The following is a 14,578-nucleotide window of genomic DNA, read 5'->3' as shown; positions in this document are numbered from 1 at the left end:
AATTGTGATGTTATTGCATTAGAGTATTACCATGCCTCCAGTGTAAGTGCCTGACTGTGGCCTGTGCAACCCATTTGTATGATGTATTTCCAGAAGGTTGGCAGTAAAGAAACAGAGACAAGGAGTACCAAATGCTCGTTCAGTCAACGTGTCCCCAAAGAAACAGAAAAATGCTCTAAAAATTGGATGGAGTGAAAATATCATAGAGCATGAACCTGCTTGGTATCAAAACACATACCTGTACTTTTCTTTTTTTTGCAACAGCATTTAAGTAGTTTTATAATTCCCAAGAGGAGCAGGAACGTGGCAGCAGTGCGAGCGATGATGGCAAGATATGTCATAGAGTATGGAACTTGGGACGGACACTTATCTGCAAAGAGACACAATCACAAAGCGAAACTGAGCAAGTTCAGACTACAGATGGTGTCTGTTGGCATCATCAACCTGGAGAAATAGCACTTTCAATTTATTGTCTACGAGATGATGGACCCTATCTGTGGTTAGGTAATATCAATCTTGTTCATGTGTACACTACAATTTCCTCTACCCTTTCGAGCTACTAACAGGTATAAATATTTTATTTCATTAATCTCAGAAAGATGAAAGCCTGATTGGGCCCCATCCGAATTTAAACATGAGACCTATAATGTGATAGAAGGCACACTAACCCGTTTGGGCTTCCTTTATGTTTTAGGATTGTCAATCTGTATTTTCAGAAATGTATGGTGCTCATGGGTGAGATCGCTGACTAAATGGACCTATCTGAATATATTTATAAAACAGCCATTATTGCTAATGCCGATCCCAATGGCACTCAATGATGGATCAACCTTCCTGGACTTAAATACAAAATTACAGATGCTTTACAACATTTTTAAAATATTTTTCATTCAATTAGCGTGATGTTGTGTATAGAATATAGTATTGCACAATTCAATTATGTGTTCAAAGAAATTGTAAATAAGAAATCATACATTCTTCATCTATACAAGATAGCACTTTCTTCAATTAAGTTTTCCTTTTTTCAGCAGTTTTTAGAATGTTAACAACACAAGAAAGTTAATGATCTTTTCTGCTCTTCTTTTCATTATAACCACCTGCTCCCATAATCCCTCTCAGGCATTATGAATATGTTTTAGGAATAGCCTTTGAATTCAGTCCTATGAGGAAAAGGCCACCTCAAGGAGATTTCCCATCATTTACTTTTAGATGGAACTCTATATGCTTTTCTCCTTTTGGCTGGAATCTCTGGCTTGTCTCCTTTGACAACATCTTTGCTTCTTCCTATTTATGTAAGGTTAAATACCCAGCAAACTCCATTCATGCTGCATCATTTGATGCAGCAGGTTTTGATTGGATAGAGCCTATGATAGGTTCCTTTTATTTACTCACACACCCCTTGGTGTGCCTTCTATCGGCCAGATGTATTTTGATGTGTTCTAAGAGGATTTAGTAACTGCTAAGTAGCCCTGCCCTCTGGAAAGATGAATCAAAATTGGACTAGAATGTGTATTTGTCTTGTAATTTTCTACATGGACATGTGCCATTGATAAGAATTGTATATTTAAATGTGTAAGACTATTTATTCTGAATCCAGGGGCATCCTTTATGTTTTTCCCCTGCATGCATGATGGAGTTATTAAAAGTGAATTGTGCATAAATCATACATTTGAATACATCCTTGTTATGCTCTTGATTTTATTACTCCTGCTGAATTCAGATCTATATTTGGTTTTCAAATTGGACAGAGGGTTCAAAATATAAGGCCAATAATGTATTTTCTGCTGTCAATTTAAATACATCCTTTGTGCTGAATATTTTAAATCCAAAATCGTGTTTCTATCTGAACTGCATTTGCATATGCTTAACCCATTTAATCAGTAAAAGCCATCTGCTGAGAATGAAGTTCTGTTGAATAAAAGGTTTATTTTAATAGGCATCTGGATAGAACAGCAACATTCTTCATGAGGTGTTAATACTCTGCCAAGGATAGAGGTTAGGGTTTGTGTAGGCATATGCTTCTTTTTAAGTTGTTCCTAATGGTCGACAAGACAATGGAATTGTGCAATTTAACATTTAGCATACAAAAAACAAGACCATGAAAACCCTGATCCTGGGATATATTTGTACTTGTTTTTTTCTTATTTACAAAACAGGCCTGTTGCCTCAAGTAAACACAGATGGGCCAGTACATCTTTCACAGATTGATCAACGTGACTACAATGTGGTCTGGAAATTGCTGCTTTCAAGAAATCTGACTTCTACACACACATAGAGCATTGGGTAAAGCGGAGAGCACAGCTTTGGTAGACAAAATGTCAAAGCTACATGAACTTCAGTCTGTCCCATGCCATGTAACAGAAAAAATTTGTAATTTAAACCATTTTGACTTTTACTAGCAATCAAACAATATAGTGTTCTGTTCATAAATACACTTGGCCTCTCATGAGAATTGTAATCACTTTATGTGTATAATTTTCTTGTATGTTACTAAAATTCAAGTTGCATAATTCAACCTGTTCCTCTTTTCCATAACAGCATACATACAGAAACAATTTTGCATTACCTTCATTCATTTTCAGGAAAGACCATAGCATAACATGTAAGTTTTCTATGCTTAGTTTGTCTAGTTATGTTTAACATTAATTATATATATTTCAGTGGAAAATGTCCTTCTGACCTTATACCATTTCCTAGAAATCATTACCTTCGATCAAATACTATTTTACAATAGGTGCTCATTGAATGCACGTGATGCAACAGGGAATACATGCAGGCTGCTTAATAGGCCTCAACACCACTGCATGTTTATTTGTTGAGTATAGATGCCGGGGAGAGGCAAATGTTTCTTATATAGAAAAAAACATAGACTGATAGCAGCAATGGATTCTTATGCATACCTCCTTAAACTATGTGTATTGGAAATATGGAACAACAGATCATGCTTTCAAATTGCATATATCTAACATTTGCAAGATTACTATACTATTACTATTTTTTAAACTTACTGGGTCTCACTTTAAGATAACTTGCATCTAATTTTGGGAACATGTTACATACATCATGGTTGTCTTAGTAACAAATGCCTTCCTAAATGTAATTCCCAGCACTCCTATAATTGCAAATAGTTTTTCAAAATTTACCGTTATGAGTTTCTCCTGGGTTTAGAAAATGCGGCCTTGGATTCAGAGTACCGGGAGGACATGAGGCACTGAGCTCTGCCTGGAGGGGACATTATGTAGCAGATCCGACTGCTGGCTTCTCCAAAGAGATGATTCCAGTGGGGTGAACAAAGATCTGCCCCCAGACATCACCTGTGCTGAGGTAGTCTGTGGTCTGACACCTTTCCGAGGAGAGCTGCTGTCAAGACTGAGGAGGACGTCCCCAGGGAAGATGGCCACCGCCAACAGGCTACTCTGCTGCGGTTTTCACATTCAATAAAATATGAGTTCTCAATAATTGCATGATGGATCTTATGTTGATTTGCACCCAATTCCCATTCGAGTCCCATAGGGCTCAATGGGAATGGAGAGGCCGGATGCACCAGCACCATTTGAATGGTGCCGGTGCATCCGGCATGGTCTGCTCGCGGTTGCCGGTCCGTCCTCCAGGTCAGACCTGGCGGGCAGTACGGCACCCGCGTGCAGAACTCGTAGTTTGCCGGTACGGTAACAACGTTACCAGCAAGCTTACCGGTACCATTGTTACTGTGACCCTAAGCTGCCTCGAATTAATGTCTGGAGGTGAGCCTCCCCTACCGAACCCAGTATCAACCATGAGGGATTTGAAGTGCCTATGCACAATGCTGTTGGGAGTCATGGGGAAAAGTGGAGCACTCAATCAAGGGTGAGAGTCTGGCATAGCTGAGGGCTCACCATGGAGGAATTCCATGATCTGAAAAACTCTATGATCTGCACAGTGATGTGACAGGTTGCCCTTGAAGGAAGTTCTACAACATTGAAGAGGGTCTCTCTAAAATTTGGTCTGAGAGACAGAGGGGAGCAGTGAGACCTGGGACTACAGTCAGGCTGAGAGGCCTACTGAGACTCACCATTTGGGAGAGGGACATTCCAATGCCGAGCCAGAAGTGGAAAGATTCCAGCACGTTCTCGAAATCACAGAGCCTGGTGGAGAAAGGAGGCCTACATCTCTTTTGGAATAAGACGGCAGAGGTTTTAGTGCAACAAAAGGAGAAAGACATGGCTAAGAGAGACTTGGCAAAGAGAGACATTTACCACAAAAGAGACTCTGCCAAACGTTTTTCAAAAGTAGATCTCCAACAATTCCTTGCCCAATTTCAATAATCGTTTATTGAGACATTCCAAGACCAGTTTTGCAGCCTAAAAACAGACTTGATGCAGTCTATCAAGGACATAAAAGGAGAGGTGTCACAATTGGGCCAAAGAATGGATACTAATGAAAGAGCAATCAAGGTCACTGTAGAGGTACCAGCAAACAGAGAGCTGCTGGAATATTTCAATAGGACTGCACAGAACATGGAGTTATAATGTGAGGACCTAGAAAATAGGTCAAGAATGGTAAAAATTTACCTGAAGACATTGCAGAAAAGGATTTCATGGCCCGGGTTCAGAGACTGTTTAGTGGAATGAGTTCCATGTGTTAATATCCCAGTGGAATGCTGAGAGATGCTTCATCGGATACCATGCTGATTGATAGAGTTCACGGTACAGGTCCCAAAAGGGTGGACTCAAATCCCAACCAGAGAGATGTCTTTTTTCCATAACTTCATATGCACAGAAAGAGGCCATGCTAATAGCAACTAGATGGAGAGACCGCATTAACATTGGGGACATGGAGGTTCGCTTATTCCAGGTTTTGGTACTGTCCACACATCAGAAACAGTGGGAACTGGCCCTCATTGCAAAGGAACTTGTCAAGAGGGACATTAGATATCCTTTCCGTTTGGCCTGTTGTTTCAATGGGTAGGGCCCAGCGCAGCATCACAATGGTAGGGGAAGGCGCTACGCTACTACAACTAGCAGATGACCATAAGGCGGGGTCCGCTACTCGAATTTTGAACGGACCTCATAAAAGGAAGCCATGGCAAGTCTGTGGTGCCCTTGACCCCAAGGAGGAAGGGACTGCAAATGTGACAGGAGGGGTTGGCCAAGGAATGATGAAGGACGTCGACTGCTAGGGGGAGCCCATACTGCAGAGCTGTTTGGAATCCTACTTCAGCTAAGGAACATCCCCACTGGGGCGGCTGCCTTACACAGCTCAACTGAAGCAGGGGTTAGACTGGGGATAGGTTCAAATGTCTCCAATGGGCCACAGGGATGGGTAGATACATTTTGAGTCTTGAGGTCCTAGGGGTCCTCGACAGGGACTGGGTCATAAGATCTACATATGAGCTTTATTGTGCTCAGAGTCCATGGGACACCTGGATGCTGGCCTTTGTTCTTTTTTGCTGTACGAGGAGTTTGCATGTTTTTGACACAGTTTGATTGATTGTTTGAGGGGTGGAGGGTGGGTAGTGGGGGGATTGAAGGTGGAAACAGGGTCATTGTTTCACTCAGGCTTGAGAGGCATAGGACTCAACAGAGACTGATACGCAGAGCTCTTAGAAAAGGGGTGAGGGGCAAGAGAGCAAGCTCCAAAAAGAAGGACATTCAGGGTATATACACATAACATAAGGGGAATTAACTCCCCTATGAAGCAGAAAAAAGTAGAGCACCTTCTTCAGATAAATTGCCCTGACGTGGCTGCACTGCAAGCAACCCACATACGTTCTAGAGATGTGAATATTGTGAGGTTGCAGGACTACTCTAAAGTTTCCCAATCCAATACGTCCAATACCACTTGTGAGGTCCTATTAACTATTAGATGTAATGTGGATTATACCATATATAAAATTGAAAGAGACACACTTGGCAGGCTTCTATTTAGAAATGGGAAGCTGGGATCAATAGCTACGATTTATTCTCCAAACTCGTGCCAAGAGAGGTCCATCGTAGAAACTCTGGGGCTACTCTTCTAGGTAAGGTAGAGGAAGCCTCAATTGGCAGCATTTCCATATCCAACCATGTCCCTGTACAAGCTTCTTTCACTTCCACCAATATAAAAGGGGAATATGGAAATCGTCCTTCCCCATTTAACTTCTTCTGGACCAAGAGATGTCAGAAATGATCAAATACATGATTGCTGAATTCTTTTTAGAGAATCCGACAAATCTCACTTCGGACAATATGACCTGGGACACATTTAATGCAGTGCTTTGCAGGAATTTGATATTGCTAAGGGGAAAACAGTTAAAGATAGTGGAACAAAGAGCTGAAAGTGATGTTGGGAAGAAATCCCTCTAGAGTCAATCTCAAGGCCCACAGAAGGAAGTCCAAACAACTAGAGCTACTACGAATAAGTAGGGCAGAGAAGGCACTTCTCCACATGAAATAAACGTACTATGTAAAAGCTAATGATAAACTACATGCCAGGGCCCTCCGGGGACAACATAACTCAAAGTTAAAAAGGCAATAAAAATGGATCAGGGTGGTAGAAACACACTAAGGAAGGGAATAACCACTGACTTTGTTAATTATTACACACAACTATGCACTTCTGAACCACCCCAGAGTGATCTACAAGATAGATACATAGCAGAGTTGTCATTGTCTTGCCTGTCGCCGCAGGCACGTGACTCGCTGGACACAGAAATTAGGCAAGAAGAGGTTTCCATTGTTATAAAATCTCTTCCTAAGAACAAATAGCCGGGGCTGAATGGATATCTTGCAATCTTTTATAAAGTGTTTGGGAAACAACTGATCCGACCTTGACAACAGTTTTCAATAACCTTCACAGCTCAGGAAGGACTACACCTTCTATAGAAGATGCTAAAATCAGTTTAATCCCAAAATCCCCAAAATGCCCAATAGACTGTGGTTCTTATAGACCCATAGCATTGATTAATATTGATGGTAAGATATACACAAAGGTGCTAGTGAACTGATTACAGTCCATTATTCCTTGATAACAGAGGTGTGAGACAGGCATGGTATCGAGAGATGACACAGACAACTAAAAGATAGTTTGAAACCCTTATTTTACTGGTAAGGATGGTGCAACACCTATCGTGCCCTAGCTCTAAGGTGGGAATGTTCCCTATCGGAAAGTAAACTAAGGTAAATCCAAGTGTCAGTCCAAAACAAAATACTGTCTGTGTCAAAACCTATGCTTGCCCTCACTTCCATAGAATACAATGTGTATGGGACTTGGTAAACTCAATAGTGTTCAAAGGAAACATTGTTTGGCAATGGCGTTCTTCTGTAATACCCTTCCCCAAGTTCAAGGCACTCTGGATCATAGAGTTCCACAGGCTTCTCAGGAATCACAAAAGTTCCCAGTACAGAATTCAATGGTCAAAATGTTCACAGTACCTTATTTGGCTTCACCGGGTTTCCTCTCCCGGAACCCAAAAGCCCTTTGGTGTACACTCTTCAATGGGTCTTCAGCCTTCCCTTGCCCAAGCTCAGACCCTTTCGATTCCACAGAGTACACTTTCAAAATGCCAATCTTCAACTAGTTAAGTTCCACTTTCTTTAACACAAAGGTTCAACTTGCTTAACACCCATTACAGTTCATCGGGTTTCCTTCTGGGTTCGCTTCTCCATTCTCAATAGTTCCTCTTTGCTTTTTTCACTTTAGTTTATCAGGCAGTTCACTTGTTCAATGGGGCTCCCTTGGTCATGACGCAGCTGTCAGACGCATGGTACACCCACTACAGGTCATGCAACTCAGTGCCCTAGGTTTAACATGTGCCCTTTTGTTTAAGTTTCTTTAGCCAAAATAAGATTCTCTTTTTGCATTCACTTACTTTATTATAATTTTATTATTATTATTTTTACATTTATAGCAGCGCACAAAACCGTCAGGCATCTAGGCGCTAGTTACAGTAGTACAGATATCAGAGCATATAAGTCAGCAAGGTACATGAATCAAATTAAATTAGCAGGTGGAAGGCTATTAGCATAAACCTCTCTGGCCATGTTCAAGTTGATTGCAAGATATGGGACAGTATTGCAGCAAACTACGCCGGGCACTGACTGGGAAAGCCTTATCCCATGTTACAGGGGCTCCATCCACTAAGCAGGCGTAGGTGAGAGGAAGTCGTGCAGATTGCATGGTTACATTGTCAATAAAGAATACATGGTTGCAATGCAGATACAAAGACTGGTAATTCATCAATTACAGTGAGGTGTAAGAGTCAAAGTAGGTTAGCAAATGAAAGGACATACCCCTCTAGCAAGGTTAGAGTTTGACGCCAGAAGGGGAGTAAATGACGCCGGTCGCATACTAGGAAAGCCTCATCTCGTGCTGCGGGGGGCTACATCAGCTGGGCAGACATGGACGAGTCAAATCGGTAACAAGTGGTATTCTGGGGCCATGGTAGTAGCAAGCATTGCTGTCACGGTACAGTTGCGGATAAGCGAGGATTTGAAAGTCATGGGGAACCCTAATCTAGACACAGAGGTTGTCGAGAAAGTAACAGTATAACAGCAAGAAGTTCTGCGTGGTCGGATGAGGATCGAGTGTTGTGGAGTATGAATGGATGAAGTGGTGTGATCATAGTTTAGTGTGTGGGTGCCTGCAGATCTGCTTGCCAGGCCCGACAGGGTCAGACAGGGGAATGATTGCCAGGCCTTGAAGAGAGGCTGGCATCGCCTGCTAGCTCCCTAGAAGAAATTGAGAAAAAATCAAAGCCAGCCAGTGAAAAGCTAGCAGAGGTGGGAAAACTTCGGCTTCAGATCTTGCAGAACAAACGTTGTGTGCATGGCAGCCATATCACGAAGGCTCACCTTCCAGTCGATCAATGGCCCAACAGGGCTAGCCTGCTGCATGGATACAGTGTGCAATGGCTCCTTCAGGCACTCCAGTGCCAGGATGTTATAGGGACAGGGCCCGACAGGGCCAGACAGGGCCATTTTCTTTACTGGGTTGCTGTGGTTCTCCTGGGTCACTCCCCTGCCTATAAACCTTCCCAGTATATATTTCTTTATGGTGGGGTCACTGCGGCCCTACTGGGTCCTGGATAATTAAGCATTAGGGAGGACCCCATGTAGGAGCCTGGGGGCCACCCCGATGCTTAATTAATCTTCATAGTTTTTCTTGGGGATTTTGCTCACACTTCATCTCTTCGCATAGCTCCCCTTGTCTCTCAATACTTTTTTACTCACACTTCACGGCTTCACACAGCTCCCCTTTTCTAAAGGTCGCCCTTCTTCACACAGAGGCTGTTTACTTTAAAGTAAATTTCACGTGGAGACTTTCGAAAATGTCCCTTCCCTCTTTGAAGGAACGGGACCACTCTAATACAATGTATACTTTAAAACTGGATAGAATAGAAGTTCTTCCTCTAGCACTCGCAATCAAAGTCACACAGGGTTTTTCAGTCTCTCACACTCAGTGACTCCCCTTTTAAGACTTAGCTTTCTATTGCGCTTGCCACAATCTTGGGAAAATGCCTCCAGGGGTTCTTCCTCTACCCCTCAGGCACTCCAGCACTGTGAAAGAGCCCCAGGAGGGCGATAATCCTCTTGGTGGGTGGAAGAATGGCCCCTCAGCTGGCCTCCTTCCTCTGCCTCACCTCTGTCCCAAACAACTCCAGCTCCTAAGTCACCTGGTAGGACCAACAGCCTACCTACTCCGCAGGGTGTGGGTGCTTTCCATGCAGCAGCACTGCATACACCGTCTCCCCTCAGAGTCTCGCCTCCTTTCAGCTTCTATTCTGGCTTCACGTCTGCTTCTGTCACTCCCAGGACTGTTACTGCTGTTGCTGCTTTCTCCCTCCTTTTTTTTACATCTTTGACTGGTTAATGGATTTCAGGTGGGTATACATAGTTTCAATTGCCTGACATTGCATGTCCTTGTTATTGGGACATCTCCATTGATTATGCTGGTGTGCCTCTGTTTGCGTCTTCTTCAAAATTGCAAGTAGGTTTTCTTAGTTTGCCATGTAGTGTGACGTCAATGATGGGTTTTTTTCTATAAATGTGTGTTTTTTCATGTAACACGTTTAGATCATGCTGTGCGACGTCCGTTGATGTCTGTTGTAAATCCGTTTTAGATAATTGATAATAAAACAGTACTAAATGTTGCCAAATTTCTGAGTCGGTTTGATTATTGAGATATGAGTACGTTCTGCATCCCCATCCATCTCTACGTATTGCTACCTCATCTTAAAGGACTCCCAGGTCTTGGGGTTCACCTCAGTGGGTTGTATTCGTTCTATGTAAGACCACGCGGTCCACCCATTACAGGACATGCAACCAACACACCTGATTGGCTTCTTTTCCACAGTTGCACTACCACTGCTTCAGCTCAACAGTGGTATCATACTTATATCCTGGCAGTCTTCTCCAATACTTATCTTGCCATTATTCACATGTTGAAGTATCACAACTTTTTCATAGTTTGCCACAACTTGTACAAATCCTCTTTTCCTTATGGGTTTAGCCAATACTTGCTTTTTTCTTAACTTCAACACTTCACAGTTCATCATATTCATTACAAATACTTGCTTTCTTCAGTTTATCTGATTCGCAGTTCCTTTGTATCAGGGAATGTCTTCTCCGCTTTCCATTCATCTGGCATTCACTTTTATCACTTTCCTTTGGTTCAGTATTCAAATAACTTTTCATTCATGTTCAAAACAATGTAATGGCAAATTCCCAGTTCACTCTCCTGCTGGGAATTTGCACCCTTGCTCACCGGTTTCCCATTCACTTTCAACTTTAATGCTTTTCTGGCCCTTCTGCTGCCTTTTCAATTGCTTTACAGTTCAGTATATTTAAACATAGCTCCCAACCTTTTTTGTCAGTATGGCGGGTGAAAACACCCGATTTTCTTTTTGGCGGGTGAGAGGCCCATAGAAGTGAATGGGCGTATGAAGGACTTGGCGGGTGGTTCATCTGCTTTCAAGGCGGGTGACACCCGCCAAAAGCGGGTGAGTTGAGAGCTATGATTTAAATTGCTTGTTTCTTAAAGTTCATCAACCTTCACAACATTGTATGCATCCAGCATCTGTGTTTTACCTTTCCGAAGCAGAAATCACATTGCCCCTGTTTCCGCATGCTCACTCGCGCGATTTCCGACCTTCCTTCAGTACACGTCTCACACCAAAGCGTCCCAGAATCACTCTACTTCATTTGCTGATTTGGGTATGCTGTCTTCGTGGCCCTTCTCCGCTCTGGTTGGTTCATCGCCACTGCTGCTCCCAGCTCGGCAGGCCCCTCTTCTCTGGATTCCGACACCTCAGGCTGCTGGTGAGGGAGTCCTCTCAACTCCTGGAGGTCGGCAGCCTGCCCGGGCTACTGGAGACCTTCCTACGATGCCAGCCACAGTCTGCTTTTGCTGCAAAGACTCTGCAGCTCCACAGCGCCTCTAACATGCATGTCCCTGCTTCTTCCTCCGGCCTCTCCGACTGCAAGCATTCCACAGGAGTTTCCGCTCTCTCCAGCGTTTTCTTCATGAGCCTCACCAGTGCGGGCCTTTTATACGGCCCCTTTTATCTCAGGTGCAGGCCATTCATGTTAATTACACAACGATCTTGGTACTCGCATCCCTCTTCCTTGTCCCAGTACCAGAGTGGTGTTTGTGTGTGTTCAAAACTAATAAAGAATGGATGTCTGTTCCTGTGTGGTCTCTTCCTCGTCTCAGTACTATAATGGTGTATATTGGGAGATGTTTTTCTAACACAATTAGGAAGGGATTGTAAATACCTGATAAAAGTCTGGGGGACATCTGATTCCTGATGAAAGGGAAATGGGGGATACTGTGTCTCACCCAAGGGTGCCTCACCCCCCACTCCTCATGACTCCTCCTCCTAGGTGATCCGCCTTCGCATATCCACCCTCAGGGTCAGGATCCAAAAGCGATGGCCTTACCATGGCCACCTAGGGGAGGACTTTTTGGGGCAAGAAGTGAGGACGCCTTCAGATCCCTCACAATGTATATGTATGTCTCATGCTGCGTACTGTTTACCTCTCAGTTAAGGGATATGGTGTGAATGACAGTGTGATCTGCTTGCGGTCTGGGCCTTTGGCCCTTTGTGTAGGTTCAGGCTTGTGTTTTATGGGTTTTCTTAGCTTATATTTCCTCTCACGTGTAGGATGTATGATGTTCATCCCAACAAGATAGAGTACGAACGGTCCAAAATCCAGAGCTTCACGGACCTTTCAAGATTGATGGTCACATACAGGAGCAAGTGCCAGCAGTTGACGAACTGGCTAACCTCACATGTAATAAGTTATAGGTGGAGCTTCCCATTTGCTCTAGTATATTAATTTGGCATAGAAGGCTTCAGGATCACCAATGAGGAGGAAGCAAGCCAAGTACTCCGCCAAGTAATGGAAAGTGGTATTAAGACACACTCCTCAAAGCCTGAAATAGGCTCACAGAAAAGGAGTGAAATGGATAGATGAACTGGTCTGAGAAAGAAAGTTATATGAGCAAGGAAATTTAGGAAAATGAACACTCCCTCTCTGGGGAAAACATAAAGGGCCTCATTACAAGTTTGGTCATAATTCAATGGTGAATCAGATTTATTACCAGCAAACTCAATTACTGTTACCACCACTTAGTCTTGTGTATTTACTGCTGGATTACAAGTGGTGGTAGGGTGGTGTTAATCCCAATTTTCAGAGTCCGTACGACTCCATGAGGCTTTCAGTAAAATAACCGCCGACGTTAATTCTGCAGCAGTCATTCTGCAGATTTTTGGTGGTCAAGTAGAAGATTCACCTCCATCTTTTTCACAGAGCTAAATCTTCCACCTTACTGCCAAAGTTGTGGAATGGCAGTGCGGTAATGCGGCAGTAATAGAATTACTGCCACATTACCACCATTTTTACCCACACCGCCATACTTGTAGTGAGGTCCAAAGTGCCCACACGCAGAACGCAAGATGTAAAGCAGCTGCAGAGTCCGGTATGGCAATAGAGGCCTTATATCGCTGTTGGACAATAGACAAAAATGGGGAATGTTACGAAACATTTGAATTAAAGGGGGGAGGAAAGAAGTTCCACTTTGTTGGGGAGGTGGGGCTCTGGTGGCCTAATGCAAAGCGGCATCTCCAAGGGTAAGAAGATGACTGTTGAATAGTGTATTCATTTTGGCAAAGACGGTGGAAGAGAAGGAGGGGCATGTGAGGGAAAAGGACATACAGGGAGAAGTGATAACACTAGAGGACAGCGTGACAGTAGGCAAGACGATAAAAAGAACCAAGGGATCCTCATCTGCAATCACTATTAAAATGCTAAGATGACAAGTACAATGAAGGGGATGGTACAGGTGGTTACATTAAATGTTAAGGGACTGACCTCCCCAACAAAGAAGCACCTGGTAGCAAGTGAGTATGACAAATAACAAGCTTGACATCCTCTTCTTGCAGGAGTCCACACGAAATCAGGGTGAGGAAAGCAGGATCCCAGGCAAGCATGTGGGCCAGGTTTTCTAGGTATCGGGGAGTTGTATGAATCATTTTGATAAATATGTTAGGGGTAGAATGAATAGTGAGAATGCTAGTGGGGAGCTTTCTGTTCATTAAAGGCCTTGTAGGTAACCTGAAAGTGACACTGGGCTTCATATACAGCCCGGAGCAGTGGCAATATTCCTTTGTAGAGAGAACCACAAGGGAGCGCTGGAAAAATCAGAGGGCCTAATGATCATAGGAGGAGACTTTAATATGTATGCTGAACACAATAAAGCAGACCGGCTTTAAGGAAAGGGGTCGGTGATCCAAGCCCATTCATGCTCCAGGGTATCAAACTCTTTCTCCAAATATTCTAGGACTGGAGGTAATAATATATAATTATACCCCTGCTAGAATATTTGGGGAAAGAATTTTGGTAGCCAGGTAAAAGTCGCCAGAACCTGGCGACTTTTTCACAGTGACATTATTACATGGATCCAAGTGGGGGCAAGTAAGAAAAATTAAAGAGGCATCATGGAAAAATAAGCTTATAAGGGAACCAAGCGAACTGGTGGAGATGGTTATGTGAGGAGTAAGAAGGGAAGGGGACATATCATCAGCCATACAACAGAAAACCTGGGAATTAAAAGTGCTGTGCATGGGAGATGTTTTCCACAACTTTCATTTTATAAAACAAAACTTTCATGAGACAGGCGATAAAGCAGGCTTTATGCTTGCGAGAAGATTAAGAGCCCAGAGACAGAAGAGGCAGGTTGACAAAATAGGAGACAGGAAAGGGAGTTTGGTTTGCACCCCAGGAGAAATCATGGTTTGCTTCTCGAGATTTTACCAAGACCTATACAGGAAGGAAGGAGAAACCACAAGGAAGGAGGCAAGGAATGGCATCGCAAACTTGTGTCTCCCCAGACTAGGATATGAGGATGCCTTAAAATTAGATGAGCCAATAACCAGCGAGGAAGTGTCTGCCTCTATAAAAGGGATCTCATCGGGAAAGGCCACAAGGGAGGATGGAGTCACATTGACATTTAATAAACAATTTGAAGATGTCCTCACACCTCAACTGACCAAGTTGTTTAATGGCATCTTGGAGAGCGGAGACATACCACCATCCTTCCAGGACGATATTATCACTAT

At 43.3% G+C, this 14,578-nt stretch overlaps 1 protein-coding gene across 2 annotated transcripts in view; it reads right to left on the bottom strand.

Moving 5' to 3' along the window:
* The window catches only part of LOC138491338 (natural cytotoxicity triggering receptor 3-like), a 358,708-nt gene that overhangs the window by 117,854 nt on the left and 226,276 nt on the right, over window positions 1-14,578 (bottom strand). Inside the window, exon 4 of one of the 2 annotated variants that reach the window (XM_069617817.1) lies at window positions 239-370. The exons of the other annotated variant lie outside the window; for it this stretch is intronic. Coding sequence (XP_069473918.1) covers window positions 239-370 — 132 coding nt within the window. The remainder of the gene's footprint in view (window positions 1-238; window positions 371-14,578) is intronic. 2 annotated transcript variants of the gene reach the window in all.

This window comes from Ambystoma mexicanum, chromosome 10 (assembly GCF_040938575.1).
Source record: "Ambystoma mexicanum isolate Mex_15411 chromosome 10, UKY_AmexF1_1, whole genome shotgun sequence".
Lineage (NCBI taxonomy): Eukaryota > Metazoa > Chordata > Amphibia > Caudata > Ambystomatidae > Ambystoma > Ambystoma mexicanum.
The sequence above is the reverse complement of the archived record's forward strand: the minus strand, read 5'-3'. Positions and strand labels throughout refer to the sequence as shown.